The sequence below is a fragment of the Hypomesus transpacificus genome, chromosome 17, assembly GCF_021917145.1.
Source record: "Hypomesus transpacificus isolate Combined female chromosome 17, fHypTra1, whole genome shotgun sequence".
NCBI lineage: Eukaryota > Metazoa > Chordata > Actinopteri > Osmeriformes > Osmeridae > Hypomesus > Hypomesus transpacificus.
The window spans coordinates 7,183,864-7,201,128 of NC_061076.1; the positions used below are offsets into that span (position 1 = coordinate 7,183,864).

Genomic DNA, 17,265 nt, shown 5'->3' on the forward strand with positions numbered 1-17,265 from the left:
TAAACTGGACACCATAGGCCCCAACTTGTTCAAATTGAATTGGCCCAATCTGAGCAAAGTGAACACAATACAATAACACTCAGCTGTGCAATTATGTCACATTATCTCCCAAGAATCTTTCCATTTAAAATTTTTGATAGTGTCCCTTGTATGTTCGCAGGTTATTCCAAATCTATGAAATGAACAATGCTGTCCAGGAAGTCAAGGAAGATGGCCCATGAAACAGAAGAGTATATGTAGTGGCGTTCATGGGCTGCGTTGGGACACAGAGAGGCGCATGGGATGAGACAGAACTGGTGTTGCCAATTAGCAGGCATCTGGATCCAGTTGCGAACCCCGTTGGCGCTGGGTGCACTGCAGGCGGTGCTCACCAAACAAACAGGCCTGCTCTGATTGGAACCAGAGGACCAGGCCCTGTGCTTACTATGCCACATTTCATGCGTGCTTGTCAAAAGGCCAGTTTTAATAACACTTCCCTGAGGGAGAACAGTTCCTTTTCCACCCAACTCTGTGGTCAGAACCACAAGTTTCTGTATGAGAGATCTGTTTGTCCAACCTTGAGCTTGTTTAAATGTCGCTGTGAATGCGAAGGAGTCATGGAACACGCTGAGCTTACTTCAGTATGAAGCATTCTTACTGTGTGAAAGGACAATTAAAAGGACAGTTTTATTTTGGGCAAATGTTTGCATTTAGATTTAAAATTGAGGAGTTTTTCAGGTTTCAATGACAGATGGCTGTGTGTAAACAGCTCTGGTGAACAAGCAGTTATCTCTATCAAGGTCTGTTGTCAACAAGAATCAATTACCGGAGTGTAACACGATCACATCAAGCAACACGCAAGTAAATTATGTGGCCAGTTCTGTAAGTCTTGGCTGAATGATTCTCCCCATTCCATCATTTTGATCCCAACTGCATTAATGTGCTGGAACCCGTGCCAGGGAGAGAGGGCGGTGCACTAAGCCATAGCGTTGGTGGAGCATTAGATGGCAGGTTCTCTTGGAAACCCAAGTTCACCACATGATGTCCACATGACACACACACACACAAAAACGGTGCAGTGCTAACCCACAATGCCACACAGTGGGGCGGTTGTGGTGAGAGTAGAGCAGAACAGATTGTCAGTGTTGGCAGCTGTAATGGTGGTGGTCCCTTGGAGTCAGTGATGACATCCATCAGGCTTGGAGAAGACTAAGACGCTCGATCAGGGATTGAGGCTAAAGCCTGTCTGGATCCACTAGCTCTTGGCTTCTAGGGGGTAGTGTTGCTGTGCTGTAGAATCAACTGTTGCCCCGGACTGGTTTTTCTTCTCAATGTTGCCATTTAGCTGTGCCAGCAGCTTTTCTGGTCCAACAGCGGCACAAAGCAACATGAATATATGACCATTTACAACAACAATGGTAGTTGTTCATTACGGATGTACTTTACTGATCTGAACCTATGAGTTCTGCACAGTATGTGTTCTGCACAGCATGGCAACCAAGCTTGACCTGCTGTTACTAAGATACCGGCAATTGTACCTACTGTACACAGTGTCACGTGGCTTCAGTCAGTTCTGTAGGTTACAGTTGAGCAAAACAAACGTATTTAAGGTTGTACAGTGTTGTGTTGGGAATTTTCTGGATCCAACAAACAGCACCCCACATCATCTCCCAGCTAATCTCATTCACGTGGTGGTCATGGCAAACTCAATGTACATGTATGACCACAAATTCAGTTCTCACCTGCCTTGCTCTTGTGGGATATTCATCTTAGAGAGGAAAAAACATGTGTTCCCAGCGTGAGGCGCGTTCACGAGAACCAACGAGAGGGGGGGGGGGGGGGGGGACAAGAGACAGCTGAGTTTTCTCTGTGTGCTTTGCTAGATTGTAAAGCATAACATTTTAGCAGCTGTTCCCACCCTCATCATCAAGGACCTTATCTTTACCCCACTTCATCTGTTTTCCGAGCAATGCCCCATCACCCCCTGCCGCATGGACACTGGTGGATGTGGAGTCAATGGATGCTGCTGGGCCCCTGGGTTCCCGATGTTCTGTGGTCATTGTGGAACTCAGGGGGCATGAGAGAGAAGCTGACATAATAGACTGTCCCTCAGACAAACACATTGTAGTGTACCCGCAGAATAGCCCCCGTGACCAGAGAGACTCTGCCGGGATCTCTGTTTCTCACACTCTCTGCTCTCCACTGGGAAGACTGGCTGAGCCGATTCCCACAGCCTGCATGAGATTGTCCCACCAGGAGTCAGGGAGGTCAGGCAAAGAAGAAGCAGGCCACCCGGAGCCTATGATTCACCCTGGGGAAAGGTTTGCTAGGGACATTTATAGTACTTTTAATGAACTGGTGGAGAATGTCCTACAGAGTCAGACTTGACCTTTGACTTTTGCTGAACTCAGATTCCCTCATCCTCATTAGGAAGTCTGTGTCCATGCAGATTCTGTTTGATATTTCTGGTACTTTTGTCTTGTTGCCTGTTCTCCATCGTGTAGCTCACCCACTCAGATTTGTGTGTTGGCGAAAACTGAACTGGCATTCACACGCACTGACTGGAATTTTGCGAATGAGATTGAACGGCTGGTATGAGCTTTACACAGTGACGACTCTGCAACTTTGATTAACCCTATTATCTAATACAATGCATTTTTGTCCTGTACTTCACCGAGTCGATTTATGTTCACATGTTAGTACACACGGTGCAATTGCAGTAAGGATTAGGTGATCTATGATTTCTCTATAGTCATGTAAATTATTTTTTTTACAATGTGGAATATGTATAACATGTATTACTGTATTACTGAATATTTGTCGTTTTCTTACTTTTGAGAAGTCATGGAAGTCTACTGACCTTGAAATGAACTAGAGGATTACTGTTAATTGTGCTGCTGGTTGCATTCTTCTTCTTTTACTGCTGGTGGTCATGGATACAGAGGTCTTTTGTTGTTCACTGGTCATCAAAGACTTCAAAGGGGCAGTGGTGAACACTTTGGTTTGGCGACTGACCACTTGACCCTCTGGTGCCCTGCTTGCAGACAATTTTAGTAGGAAATGAACTGAAGATTACTAACACCACATTGTTCTAGGAAAAGAGTGGGCTTTGTGTCATAGTTTTTTATCCTTTCAGAGGAAAGAGAGGTAGACAGGGGGGCATCCAGAGACAAATACCAGGGTGGTGGTCCTTCAAATTAAATTAATACTGACTTTGGGTGACCGGGGAGATTTACCTTTTTTCATGCTGCTGTTTTAATACTCTGAATCAGAACAAGCCACGAGTGCCAACATGAGGGGTTGCAACAAAATAAATAAAGCAATATATCAAGGGCTGCTTCACTGGTTTGGTCAAAGTGTAATATCTGATGACACATTGATGTAATAGTGTGTCTTTGATTTGCATTAACTGTATCTCTTCCACCTGATTTTGCCTTCTATCCAACCGTGTCCACGGCAAAATTCAGCTGAAGGCCAATAAATGATTTAATAAGAAGCCCATGGGATGTAATTAAGTTGGTTGCATCAAACGCAAGCTCGGCTTCGCTGTGCAATACATGTAGACATGCACTGGGAATAACATTTCACCTCTTTGGATTTTTCAACTCTTTGATTTGTTTCTGGGATGTTGGAGTGAGACCCAGAGTTCCACTCTTCAGTGCTGGGACTGAGTCTGAGTGGTTGAGGCATGTTTGTTGTAGCAGAAAGAGCAGGGTTCTGATGTGCGTGTCAAGAGGCAGTGGAGGGAACCACAGTGTCTGAGTTTGCGAGAACTGAGTGGGTAAACAGAGGATTCATGTGGACAGGGCCTCGCCATAATAATGGCTTATCTACAGTAGCCTACAGCTAGCCCACAGACCAGCCGAGAAAGAAGGAGAGAGAGCGAGAGAGAGACAGAGATTAAAAAAACGATACTGCTTTTAGTTCACTCCCAAAACCGACTTCAAAAGGTGCCTTGAGATCGGTTTGAGCTACACTCTTAATGTTCTTGTCTGTGTTTTTGAGGGTTTGTTTTTGTATACCTCACCATGGTGATCTACAGCTGCACTGTACATGAGCTACACAAAGGGGGGAAGACAAATAACCTCGACATCAGGAGCCAACCTAGACTAATTGATCAATCCAACTGATAGGTCTAGAACTGATGAGACACATGCATTAGGCCGAGGTTCTGCATCGCTGATGTTTTTTGGACCAGGGCCAGACTCATAAAACACAGGGGCTAGGGGAGAATCATATGCAGCTCATGTGATGATTTTCTTGTATTTTTTCTTGCTGGGATTATTAATAAATAGACCTGTGACCTTGTGACTCGGGGCCACATGTGTATATGATCATATAGACTCTATTCAGAACAGTCACACAACAAATTGGGTTTTGCTTACAGGAAATCATTTTGTCAAAAGTCATATCATATTTTGTGCCTCAAGTAATTGACTTGAACCTTTTATATTGAGTCATTTTCAACTCTCCATAGCCCAGAGAAAGCAATGACAATACTGGGATTGTCCTAATGGATGTTTACAATGTGTGGCATAATCACAAGGTTGTGCTCACAGGCCACATACATTTTATGATTCACTTCCTTCAAGATAATGAGTGCTTTCAGTTGACTGCCATTCTCAATCTTCTCTCTTCTGTCCCTCTTCTCATCCTTCTCATCTGTACTTCCTCCATTCCTCCACTCATTCTCTCACCCAGCCACCCACCCACTCACTCATTCCCTCACCCATTCACTCATTCTCTCACCCACTCACTCACTCTCTCACCCCTCTATTCTGCCTCTCTGTCCTTCTCCAATTATGGCTGTTAGTTGTGCCCTGAGTTCTGGCTCCATGCCGAGTGGTAGGGAGCCCTGTTAAGAGGCTCAGTGGATGCTCTGCCCAGGCCTAGGCCGCTGCTCTGTCCCAGATACATTCCTCCAGGGCAAACTGTCCAATACCATTTCTGACAGGGGCCACAAAGGAGCCGCTGTGCTGGCCTCTCTTCACCCTGGCTCTGTCCCCACTGAAGAGGAGTGGCTGGGCCTCTGAAGTGCCTAATTACCCAGACTCCACGGCCAAACCTGCTCCCACCTGCAGACAACAACCAGAGCGTCTCTCAACAGGTGTCTGTGTCCTCAATCTGGAATGAGAGCACTTGATCTCAAGGAATCTCATGAGGCTTTGTCAGTTCAAACAACCAGGGGCTCGATATATATTCTTTTTTTTTCAATCCAATTGTAATCACTGATAAGAAGATTTTTATGCCAACTGAAATTATTTTGTGGTTTCCCAGTGCTTGTCTGATTCGGCTTTCAAGGAAATGCTGGCTGCTTCCGATAAGAGAAGGGACTTCTCAGTAATCCTGAGCAGCTCATCGACAAACCACACTGGAAGTTTCCTGTGAGTGAAACGTCTGCAGCAGTACAAGTTCAAACACGAGGAGAGTAAAACGAGCACCCTCACATTAATGACAGGCCTTTATGCCCGTAAATCTGAGATGCAAATGTGTCTCCTATGATATCATGACCAAAACTGCAGTGTCTCTGTTTGAGAGAAGCTTAGACAGAGACCAGGATGCCAGATGCAGGTGTACTATATATGTGTGTGTCTGTGCGTGTGTGTGGGTGTGCGTGTCACATGCTGAGCTCCAGAACAAGGCTGAGTTGTGCCGTGTAATATTTCTGCAGAGAGGATTAGGGTTATATTAGGGGAGATAAGAGACTGAGGGATCACAGTGCTGTTAAACGTACCTGCCAGAGCCAGGAGAAGTCTCCACAGGAGAACACGGCCAAGATTCCCCGAGATCAACACCCGTCCCAGGCGTCTCTCTCCCTCACCCCCCAACAGTAAACTCACAAACCCCTGACAGAGACAGCAAAGAAAACTTCTCAGATCAGTAGACCATATTTGATATTCATTTACTGTGAACTATTTCCAAAACACGGATGACATGGTTTGCCGCTAGGTCCGCTTGTGTGTGTGTGTGATGTTTAAATGGAGAACCCTTCAGTTTCCAGTTTCTCAAAGCGCCCTGTGGGTCCATGTGGTGAGCTGCATGACTGTAGCAGTGTTTGAGGTGGGACACAAGGACAGCTCCATGTTCAGTGGATCCAGAGTGGCCCTCCTTCTCCTTCTGCTCCATCTGGTCCTCATTACAGAGCCTCGGGAGGCCTCCCCTCAGGGCTGTCCGTGACACAAGGAGAGCCATGGCCCTACACAAGACCTCTGTAGACCGTCCTCTCGCACACATGTGCTCTGAGGAGGGTCTGTCGGGCCCCCCCATTGAGGCCCGGCGTCAAGGCCAAGACACCGGCCTCACTCGGCCTTCATGACCTCAGGCATGGCTGAGCATGAATCCATCCTAAAACAGGCCTCGACAGCAAAGGCTTTACATTTACATTTATTTATTTAGCAGACGCTTTTATCCAAAGCGACTTCCAAGAGAAAGCTTTACAAAAGTGCATAGGTCACTGATCATAACAACGAGATAGCCCCAAAATATTGCGGATAACCAAAACATGAAGCATTTATTGTGAAAAACCAAATAAGTGCCAAAGGGAAGAACCATAAGAGCATGCAGTTAAATAAGTTACAATTAATTTATGTTTAGTTACTTTACTGTTCACACATGCCTCAGTTGTAACCGCCAAGAGCCGCACAGAGCAGGCATACTCTCTCACCCCCTATCTTCCCACCCTCTTTCCAAGATCAGGCTGGACTGGCCAAGTTGCCATGGTGCCCGACGACCCAGAAGCGCATCTGACATCTGATGCTGGCATGCATGATACAGCACTTTTAAACATGCGATTCGAACATCTAATGAGTCTTATTGTGTCACCTTTTTGTAACAGAAAACCCAACATGAGTCATCCACTAGTTTCACGTTGGGCCTAATGTCAGTGTGGTTTGCGTACACAGTTAGTTACCAGTTATCAAGATACAGTAGTTTATGTAACAACAAGGACATCTAGTGGTCATGGATGTCACTGCCAATAAAGCTACTCTATCGTGACTTGTCTTAGACCTATGTAATCGAGTGTGTGAGAATCTGGGGGAAGTACTGTATGTTATGACTGCACTGTGTATCATCCTATTTACTTCTCTGTGTGCTTCTCCAAACAGATCATACTGAAACAAGAGTTGGGAAACTGCAATTCAAACGGCAGCAACAGGAAAGGGGGAACCCCAGAAATGTGGCAAGTCCAGGGACGGACTCGAAGTAAAAATAGGCCCTGGATTTTGATCCAGACCGGCCCACCAGAAGTGGTACCGTATACGCCCTGCTAATGCATGCAAATTCTGTGCCTGATGTGATGCTAGTTAGGGACTTCCACGCACAATGCGAGCGAATGTTTGGGCTGATTGGAGCGAAAAATAGTTTTTGGAGCTTGATGTTAAACAGACAAACAGCCGTTTGTCCAATTGGTAAAACATTGTCTAGTGAAGGTAATTACATTTACGTTTCTTAGCCTGGTTTTCTATATTTATATTGTCTCTATAGCTAGCTTTCGATCTGTCAGTGTCACTGTTGTGTGCAAGCGGCACTACAGTGAGTGTCCACTGCAGCGATGGGAATCGCTTGCCATCGCTCGCCTTCCCACAGTTCACCACGCTCGGGGCGTTTCAAACAGATTAATGTAGTTCTCTAAAGTCACTGTTGTAGTTGTCATGGCCAAGTGTGCAGACTTGGGTTTACGTAGTTGCAACATCGATCAAAATACAACTTGTATACAAAATTCAAAACTGTTTAATAGACATACACGTTGACATGTGTAAAAAACGTTTTACTATATTCCTCAGTCTCTGCTAATCTGTCGATACGATAGGGAGTTCCAGCCGGGCTAGCTAGCTACAGTAGTGACCACAGAACAAAGTTACGTACTGTAATGTGACTAAACTGAATTTGAAAGTACAAGCACCCACAACTTCGGCAAACCTTGCGTCATCTTTTTTTTGTATTAACATCTCTGTACGAATACAGTATCGTACAGGACTGGGTAAGCGGCCACACAAACGATTACAGTAGTTTCTCCTCCATCTTGAAAGCTAGAAATGTTTACCATGGTTGCTACGTTACGAGAAACAAGAAAACACTGCGATTGGCCATCACTAGCGAAAATCGCTCCTCATTTGCATAAAGTTGAGAAAATCTGAACTCTGTCACGTCGCGTCGCTACCCACAATGCACCATGCAAGCGATTCGCCTGGCTCCATAGAAAATGAATGGAAAACATGTTGTCGCTCGCATCGCATCGCTGCAGTGGACATTCAGTGCTGTCTCAACTTTGCCCTTTCCTATCTTAGTGGCCTGACGAACTTTGACAGTCGGCTTGGTCAACTTTTCGAAAATGTCCTCAAAAAGACAACAGTTGTCAGGGGCAGAAAAAAGAAAGAGAAAGAAACTTTGAGATGATGCATCACTTTCATGTAAGTCCATGTTTAATCATTGTTAAATACGGGAGATGTGCTGCTAATGTAATGGTTAGCCTATGCATACACCTCGAACTAGCTGACGTTATTGCTAATGTTAGCACACTCAAATATGTTAGGTGCAAGCTAAATTGAAATGTTACTGTTAAACATTATCTATGCATTTGAAACTAACGCCAGCTAGCTATTACTTTACTTAACATTCTATGAGGCTTTTATATTCGATTTATCAAATAGTTTTTAAATGAGCAATAAAGGTGGAGTGCTCCGGCTGCATGCTTTCAGTTTTAAATGTTTATAATTAATTTGGAAAACCAAGAAATGTAAGGGTGGGGCTGAAAAATAAAGAGACAAAAACATCACCTTCACTAGACTAGTTTATTTTACACGAAGCTCAAAAAAAATTTGCACTCAAATAAAGGGCAGAATGTTTTGCTTGAGCGCATTGCGCGCTCGCATTAACTCCGTAACTAGCATAATATCAAACACAGAATTTGGATGCATTGACAGGGCAGCTGTGGTGGTGGTGGTGGTGGGGGGGGGCATCATAAAAGAATTATGCTTATAGCACCAAAGTGGCTAGCGGCGGCACTGGGGGCCGGCCAACCGTGTTGCTGGGCAACCGTGTCGCTCAATCTTCTGCCGACATGTTTATTAGTAGGCTAGTAAAAAAAATTATAAGGCAAGCTCCGGCCCAGAAATGCTTCAGCCCATCGGGAATTCTCCCGGTAATCCCGATGCCAAGTCCGCTACTGGGCAAGTCTGAGAGGGACCCAGCTGGAAGAGAGCAGAAAGCTGTCAGAAGGAAAGATGGGAATATTCCAAAGGGTCCAACCAGAGGGCATGGTGTTTGTATTACAAGTTCATGCTTCCCCTCACACCTGAGCCAGTACTGACACAACTCAATTCTATCTGCTTCATTCACCACTGGGTTTTGTCATTTGACGGAGCCTGCCGCAGGTACAAAAGCGATGTCAATGAAAGACAACAAACACAGCCTTACTATGTATTATTTCTAAGAACATACTTTCCATCAACGATTAGGGTTTATACTGTAATAGTATAATTAGGGGAGGTGTGGTGGGGGAGAACAGGTCTGCATCAGCCTGTGACATTAATAAGGCAATGAGAACGCCTCTGCTCTTACCTTTTCACAGTCTTCAATTGAGTGACAGGAAAGAGAAGAGACAGACAAGTGGGCTGCAGGAGAAAGCAGGCACCCCCACGACAGGCTTAAAAAGCCTTCAAGGTAGTTTCAGTTTAATGTAGGGATGCATCGATACCGATACTAGTATCGGTATCGGCCGATACCAAGCTCAACTTGTACTCGTAAAAATACCCCCGATACCAAAGACCTCACGATTTTATTTTATATATTGTTATGACAATGGTGTAGTTGAGAAATGAAATACTGGTTGGTGCATTGTGTTCACTCCTGAGGTGTCTGTTAGAACACAATTCTTGGACACGGCTTTCTTTTGTAGCTCTAGATTTATTGCAAGGACATTTTCCGTTTCTTAACCTACATGAATGAATGTGGTGGTGCTGAAACAACACAGAACGTAGACAATTAACATCACACTCCTGACATATCATATTACAGAACATACAACAAATAATATGTTAGCAATGCTATCACAATTAAACAAATATTATATGGTCTATTAAAATTATATTAATAAAATCCAACCATTGTCGAAAACTAAACTAAACATTCCACAGCGGTGGTCCGACCGCTACATAGACTATTTATAAACTTTACAGAATTAAATAAGGTTGAACAATCAGAGGACTAACAACAACAACCAACTTACTTTTATCATGTACGCACCCTTTCACTAAATTAAAGATTGCGAGCATAAAAAGAAAACTTTGTGTTAGCCTACTGCAGAAGACCAACTGTCATGCCCTTTGAAAGTTATTGGACACTGAAATGTGTGCTTTTGGTTTGTGATAAGCACGTAAAAAAACTTTTTAAATTTAAGTAATAATAAAGAAGCTGTCCTACATTCATTCGTCTCACTGTTGTGCTTGGAAAACTGCCACATCACAAAAAATTATATATATTCATAAATGTACAGGTATTGGTATCAGCGATTACCAGAAAAAATCGGTACTCGTTCTAGGTCCTTAAATGGTATCGGTGCATCTCTAGTTTAATGTATAGTGTCAGGAGAACTCGCACCGGAACGCCATGTTGTTAAGATTCCACACCACTGCATTTGAACGCAAATAAGATAAACCCAAAAGTTGAATTGTTGTTGAATTGTTTATTGAAGTAATCATATTAAAGTACAGTTTACAGACAGCTTCATATGAATAATACATTCAACAGCAACACAGTCCTTTACAGTTCAATGACAAATAATTCACATTTACAATAACAAATATTGGACCCTTTTCTTTTCAAGGATACTTTTCATAATCTGAAGAGATAATTTTGGAATCATGAGTACAGCTGACATTACGCACACCATTTTAAAATGTGACTACAGATGGCTTTTTGTTTGTCGTTAAATGACAGTGCTACTTTTCCATAAACTCTGCAATCAATTAATAGGGATATCTTCCAAGGGGGGGGGGGGGGGGGGGGGGGGGGGGGGGGTTGGGGGGAATTAGTATGTGTAAAATATTATAATGGCTGTGATATCCATTTTAATGATTAAACTGCATACCAATCATTTCACAAACACAATTGTCATTTGATGTACTTTTAAATCGATCATATCAAAGATAATACAACAAGATGACATTCAGAAACCTCTTAACAAAATATACTGTATAGCTAACACTATTGGTCACATTTCTCAGATACTCCCTGTCTGGGAAATGCTGAGACATTAAAATACAGCACTGACAGGACATCAGCTTCCCAAATAGAAAACAGCGTCATGTCTTACCATGTTTTTCCATTTGGACATATTTACTGCACATTCAAGAGGATTTAAAAACTGTAAACATTGGAAACATCGTACAACACGTACAAAAGTAAATACGGCAAGATGTGGCAAGAAAACATTGATACACCAGAAGCTGGACAGCTTATTCCTCTTCCATAGACTTCTCAATCTCCTTCAGTCTGCGAACAAACTCCTGAGCCTCCTTGTCTCCTGTCCGTGCATCCAACATCCTCATGATTGGCTTCTCTGGAGGGGGAGAGCAAACAGACATGTAAAAGCTCCCAAAGCCTGACACAATTATCTTTCGATTGAATGGCTGGCCAAGTAAAATTCCAAAAGTAATTGGAAACCCTTGCACGACTTGAACCCCCTCTTCTCCTAAGGGACCCCTATCCCTGTCAGTGTGAAGACAGTGCGATGGAGGAGCAGGGCTGCCTACCGCTGGGTTTGTTGCGAGACAAGTGCAAGATGGAGGGCTGGACGTTCTTGCCAGAGGCTGAGGCATTAGGTCTCCCCGGCCAACAGTAGTCACTTAGGGGGGCCACAGCTTCACCAGCAAAGTCATTGGTGGACAACCAATCATAGTCCATCACAGTGAAGATCAAACATGCAAACCTGTGTCTGTACTGCTCAGGACTGACATGGCTGGAACACAGAGGGGTGGGAAGACAGTGAAAAACTGGAACGGTCAACCTCCAAACCTGGTCAAAACGGTATGTGTGTGTGTGTGTTGCCAGGTTTGACACTCACAAGTAAAAGATCTCATCAAATACTGGATGAAGGGTCTTGAGCTTGACTTGGGTGCGCTGACTCTTGGCCATGGGAAAGAGGTGATGGGGACACAGTTCCATGATGATAAAGGGATCACTCAGCCCTAAGCAGAAACCAGATAAGAGGGGAGACGGGGGAGCGAAAAGTGTTACTATTCCTGGTGAATGAGCCGCTGCATGTCAATGTCACTGTGATATTTACCGTTGGCATCCAGGGCAATGAGATCAGCTGCATGCAAAATTTCCACAGTCAGTCTCTGTTCAGGAGCATCGTAGTAACACTTTACACTGATGCGGCCAAAACGGGTGTGCTTTAGTGTTCTCTGGAAAACAGATCCATAAAATCAAGTATATTCTGCAAGTCTGCTTAACCTTTAGATGAGTGAGTTCTATAACCGACGCTTCCACCAGAGTGAGTTATTTTTTCAAAACGAAAGCTAGCTAGCTTTAGTTAGCTTCCGTTACCTAGCAACCTAGCATAATACTCGTAGCAATGCTAATACCTGCTAGTGTTACTTGTTAGCCTCCTAATTGTAAATTTTGAAGCCATACTATAGCGTTTGTCATATAGTTTTTGTCTATCGGAAAATAGCAGGTTGGAATGTTCAGAATCACATGTGACGGTACTCTGTGGGGCCCACTTTCGAACGATCACATATATGTGACGCTACTAATTAACGGGTTAAAAAACATCTGGGGGAAAAAATTACAAGATTAAATTTGTCCTGATTGAACACGCCTCAGCCAGACAAAACCCCATAAGCCGTCTTTGATGCAGATGAAAATGTGCTAATTTCATTTGAGTAAATGTTGCTTCTAATCAACACTCCCCTACACCTGGAGGTTTGGAAACAAAGCAGCCACCCCCGTGTGCTGCCAAGTACCTGCTGGGAGATCTTCTCCAGGAAGTACTGCTCGATCAGCTCAAAGGAGGAGCATTTATTCAGCTTTAGCTCCTCATCCAGGGCCTGGAGCAGCAGGAGGGAGGAGGGGAATGAAAAGAGAGAATAGAGAAGAGGTGTCAAGTCAGCTTGACATGCAATCCCCCCCTCTCTCAACACACACACACACACACTGAAAAGGCCCTCAGTCGTAGCAAGGACTGATTGAATGGCTAGAGCTCCTACCTTGTAGTCTCCACTCTTCATATCCTCCAACACCAGTCCCTCTCCTTCAGCGTGAAAGAACTGCAACAGGGCCTTGAATTGAGGGAGAAGAGACTTTCAGACCGGTGGATTAGCATGGCAAAATTGGCGGTTTCTCATCTAGTATGAGCATACGTCTGAGAATATCAGCAACTCTGTGTGTGTTCTCGCTAACAGCGTGAAACCCCTGGCAGGCAACGGCGACATCCGCTTAGCGCTTAGCATTTCATGACTTTTCATGCAAATCTGTCATATGTCCCTTGCCAGCTCAGCCCCATTTGAATACAGGAACTCTCACATTGTCATGCTACAGGGAACTCCCCTCAGCACCGAGCAGCTGCCAATATACCTCATGAATAATATTCATGGGGTTTATGAGAGGTGATGAATGGCAAGAACATCACGGCAACAACAGCAGGGATACCATAGCTAATGATGATGGTAATGATAGTAACGATGATGGACGGGACCACGGTTGTTCCGAGAATCTCTGACTGGGCTGGACTGGGGCCTGAGCTGGACCTTGGAGGGGGGGTGGGGGGGGGTGAGCTGGAGGCATATGGTCTGTGGTCCACAGGAACACTGACCTCCACAGTGTACTGAAAGCGGTTGTAGAACTCCACCTGGACTCCCCGGTTCTCAGCGATGGTGTCCAGGATCATCCTGAGGAGCAGCTCCCACATGCTGTGGAGAACTCTGGAACACAGACGACTTGGTCAGACAGCGAAAGCCCCGGCCCTTTTGCGCCGTCCTTCACGGCCCCATCACTATCCTTAGCAGAGAACAGACAGGAACACTCCCACACACTAATGTTGAACAGACCCATACAACAGACTACAAACAGCTATTTATTTGTAGTTGTTGTATGCTCATGTGTTGCAAAATGACTAGTTAATGATTGCTGCGATGGCTTAGGTGTCAGTAGGCATGCTATTATGGCACACTGATTATGCATAGTAGAGTGTGGAACAATGGAGGCAATTACCTTGTCAGATTCTCCTTCAGCAGGGACTCACTGAGGATGACCAGAGTGTCGTGCAAGTACTTCATGAGGGGGGACACAGCCTGCATGGATCAAACTCACATTACCAGTCTTGGACAGGGGACTACACCGATGTACGGACTACACAACAGATACTGGGAGGCAGGGTTGGTTCTCACGTCATCATTGTTGATGGAGTCAGGGGAGAGGCTGATGTGCTGAATGTACCTCCTCAACTCTGAGAGCATCTATACAACGCGCACACACACACACACACACATTAGTTGTCTTTAAGGATCTATGGTATGACATGTGCCAACCGTCTATTTTTAAGCTGCCTTCACGTGCTAGTCAGAAGATCCTATTTCCCACTTGTTAAATCGAGATCACAAGGACGTCAACGTATTTGACATTCAAGTGCTTTTGTTGTCGGAGGAATATAAAAAATGGCAGACAATTTCATATTGTGGAAATCCTTTTTTTTTTTTGGCCATTATGCACCTGCTAAAGGAGGAAATGGACACATAAATGGTTGCAAGTTAAAGGTCCCATGACATGCTGTTTTTGGATGCTTTTATATAGACCTTAGTGGTCCCCTAATAAAGTATCTGAAGTTTATTTTGGGAAATTCAGCCTTGGTGCAGAATTACAGCCACTATGAGCAGTCCCACAATGAGTTTTCCTTAGTACGTGCCATTTCTGTGTCTGTAGCTTTAAATTCTATGAGAGGGGGGGGGGGGGGGGGGGGCTGGGCTAACTGCCATGCTTTGGTCGTTTGCAAGCCATGTTGTCTCTCGAGGAAAAACAATATCGCGTTCGCAGGTTGTAGCTCATTTTTTGTCATTTCTGGGCAGGCAAAGCAGAGAAAGGGGAGGTAACATGTCGTCATAAGGGGAAAGGTTCCAGATCAGAGCATGGTTTTTTCAAAGGCGGAGAAGAATACCCAGGGCTTGGTTTACATCTATCAAAATTTCTAGCCACTGGGGGACCAAAGGCAGGCTAGGGGAACTCATATTAATGTTAAATAACTTCCTAAAGTGAAATTGTCATGTCATGGGACCTTTAAGTGTACATAGATTACATATTAAAGTACACAAACGGCTAACAATAGTTGCACTGTTAAAAATAGTCTAAAGACTAACACACAATTTCCCAGTGGTAATCACGATTTTAGGGGGCGTTACATGTGTAACTTCCCAGTCGGAAACTTGTATTTACCATAATTCCGACAGCATGTGAAGGCAGCACAAAACCATGCTGACTCACTCCTCATTCAGCTGCCTGATAATAATCATCCTGGTTCCTGACAGCTTTATAAAAAACTGAAAGACCAGTGGAACCTTCCGCACACTAATTTCCTTTGAAGGATAAATAAAGTTGAAAGTTGAACCTTGTCAGTGAGCAGGGTGATGAGGCGCTTGGCCTCTCTCTGCAGGTCTAGGTCTGCGTTGTACAGTTGCCCGTTGAGGGCCTTGTTGACCTGCTCCTTGCCTTCCGCTCCACAAGACTCCTCCATGGCCTGTTCCAACCCGGGCCAGTCCAGGTCCCGGGGCAGGCCCCCCAGGAACACACGCACGTGTTCGGTGTTGTTCAGTGCAATGCACAGCTAGCCAGGATAGCCAGGGAGCAGAACAGGAGGAAGAGAGAGAGACACGGAAAAGTCGCACAGAGAAGGGTAAAGAAACAAAAGGAGGAAGAGTGGCAGGGCTAAAAGAGGCAGGTGGAGGAGGGGATGAACAATTGGCAATGAGTATAGGCACGAGCAGGAACTAGAGCAAACACATATTGAAACTCTACACGCCCTCTGCTGTCTTGTGTTTTTCCGATGAGAGAACACTCATTGACATTCACTTCTTACGTCATTGCGTGCCCTCCCCAGCCGCCCCCTTCCTGTGTTCCCACAGGCGTTACCTGCACTGTTAGGATCTTGTGGTCTTGGCCGAGCTGGCTGGTCTCAATCTTGCGCTTTATCATCTCAGAGTAACTCACAGCCTCACTGCAGAAATTCTGCGACACACAAAACGTACGCGAGTGTGAAACCCTCAATTTGCCTCTTGATTTCTGCTCGGGCGTCTTTGATTGTAGTTTGCCACCTGTAGAGCTTTTCAACTTGAGAATGAGTGCTGTGTGTGTCTGTGGTTGTGACTGTGTGCGTGTGTGAGGGAGTGAATAGAAGAGTGATAGCGTTGGCGGCGCCACTCACATCCGTCAGGCGGGTGACGAAGATGAAGGCTCCTGCAGAGTCTGGCCAAGCCAGCTGGGACCAGAAGTCCTGCACCTGGCTGAAACATGCTGTGACATCCACTGCTGAGGAGCTATGTTTGGTCTGATGCACTGGCTCCAGCTGTTCAGTCCACACAAACACACACATCAATATATCACAAACATGTAAATAAATAGATGCACACAGTTTGACAAGCTAAAGTACTGATAAATGAATGAAGGCTGTATGAAGTCACTGATATTCTGGTTGTTCAAAATCACTATGAAATGATGGATGGAAATTGGTATTGTATGTTCAGTAAGAGTCATGCTATAAGAGGGTCCTTCTCTAACCTGGTCCATGTCCACTGCCTTACGAATCCTGTCGCAGGATCTCTCATGGACTATCTGCAGCCACTTGTGTATAGAGGACTTGAACCAGTTGTGAAAGCTAGTCAAAGCTAGCATTTTAGCATCCCTGCGATGAGAATATGCATCATATTCCAAGTAAACCAAGTGGGTACATTTATACTACAATGCAAGGAATCTGTGTGTGTGTGTATGTTTCATAGTGGGATTTTAGGGCAATGACCAGCAAACGATTATCTTGAGAACTGGGCACTGCAAAGTTGCAATTTTGCAGGTGTCAGTTTCAAAACCCAAAGACGCACGGTGCCGTGTTTGACATTGTTTGGATAAGCGCTTCGAGAACCCCCCCCCCCCCCCCCAAATATTGCCGCCTGTTTTGCAATTGATCCCTTTCAGCCACGTTGAGCTAGCACTGTATATACAATTTAGCTGCACTTTAGGCTACACAGCGTTTAGCTGAGCTCTACTAAGCGATTGAACAACTGAAATTTGAAATGCTGTATA

General features: G+C 44.8%; 1 protein-coding gene across 1 annotated transcript in view; it reads right to left on the reverse strand.

Moving 5' to 3' along the window:
• Window positions 1-10,984: 10,984 nt before the first annotated feature.
• The window catches only part of baiap3 (BAI1 associated protein 3), a 29,286-nt gene continuing 23,005 nt past the window's right edge, over window positions 10,985-17,265 (reverse strand). Inside the window, exons 22-34 of the mRNA XM_047037529.1 lie at window positions 16,747-16,870; window positions 16,394-16,534; window positions 16,102-16,197; window positions 15,581-15,796; window positions 14,370-14,438; window positions 14,194-14,273; window positions 13,796-13,904; window positions 13,191-13,262; window positions 12,948-13,031; window positions 12,266-12,386; window positions 12,044-12,167; window positions 11,733-11,938; window positions 10,985-11,539 (exon numbers count right to left, since the gene is read on the reverse strand). Coding sequence (XP_046893485.1) covers window positions 11,436-11,539; window positions 11,733-11,938; window positions 12,044-12,167; window positions 12,266-12,386; window positions 12,948-13,031; window positions 13,191-13,262; window positions 13,796-13,904; window positions 14,194-14,273; window positions 14,370-14,438; window positions 15,581-15,796; window positions 16,102-16,197; window positions 16,394-16,534; window positions 16,747-16,870 — 1,546 coding nt within the window. The 3' untranslated portion in view covers window positions 10,985-11,435. The remainder of the gene's footprint in view (window positions 11,540-11,732; window positions 11,939-12,043; window positions 12,168-12,265; window positions 12,387-12,947; window positions 13,032-13,190; window positions 13,263-13,795; window positions 13,905-14,193; window positions 14,274-14,369; window positions 14,439-15,580; window positions 15,797-16,101; window positions 16,198-16,393; window positions 16,535-16,746; window positions 16,871-17,265) is intronic.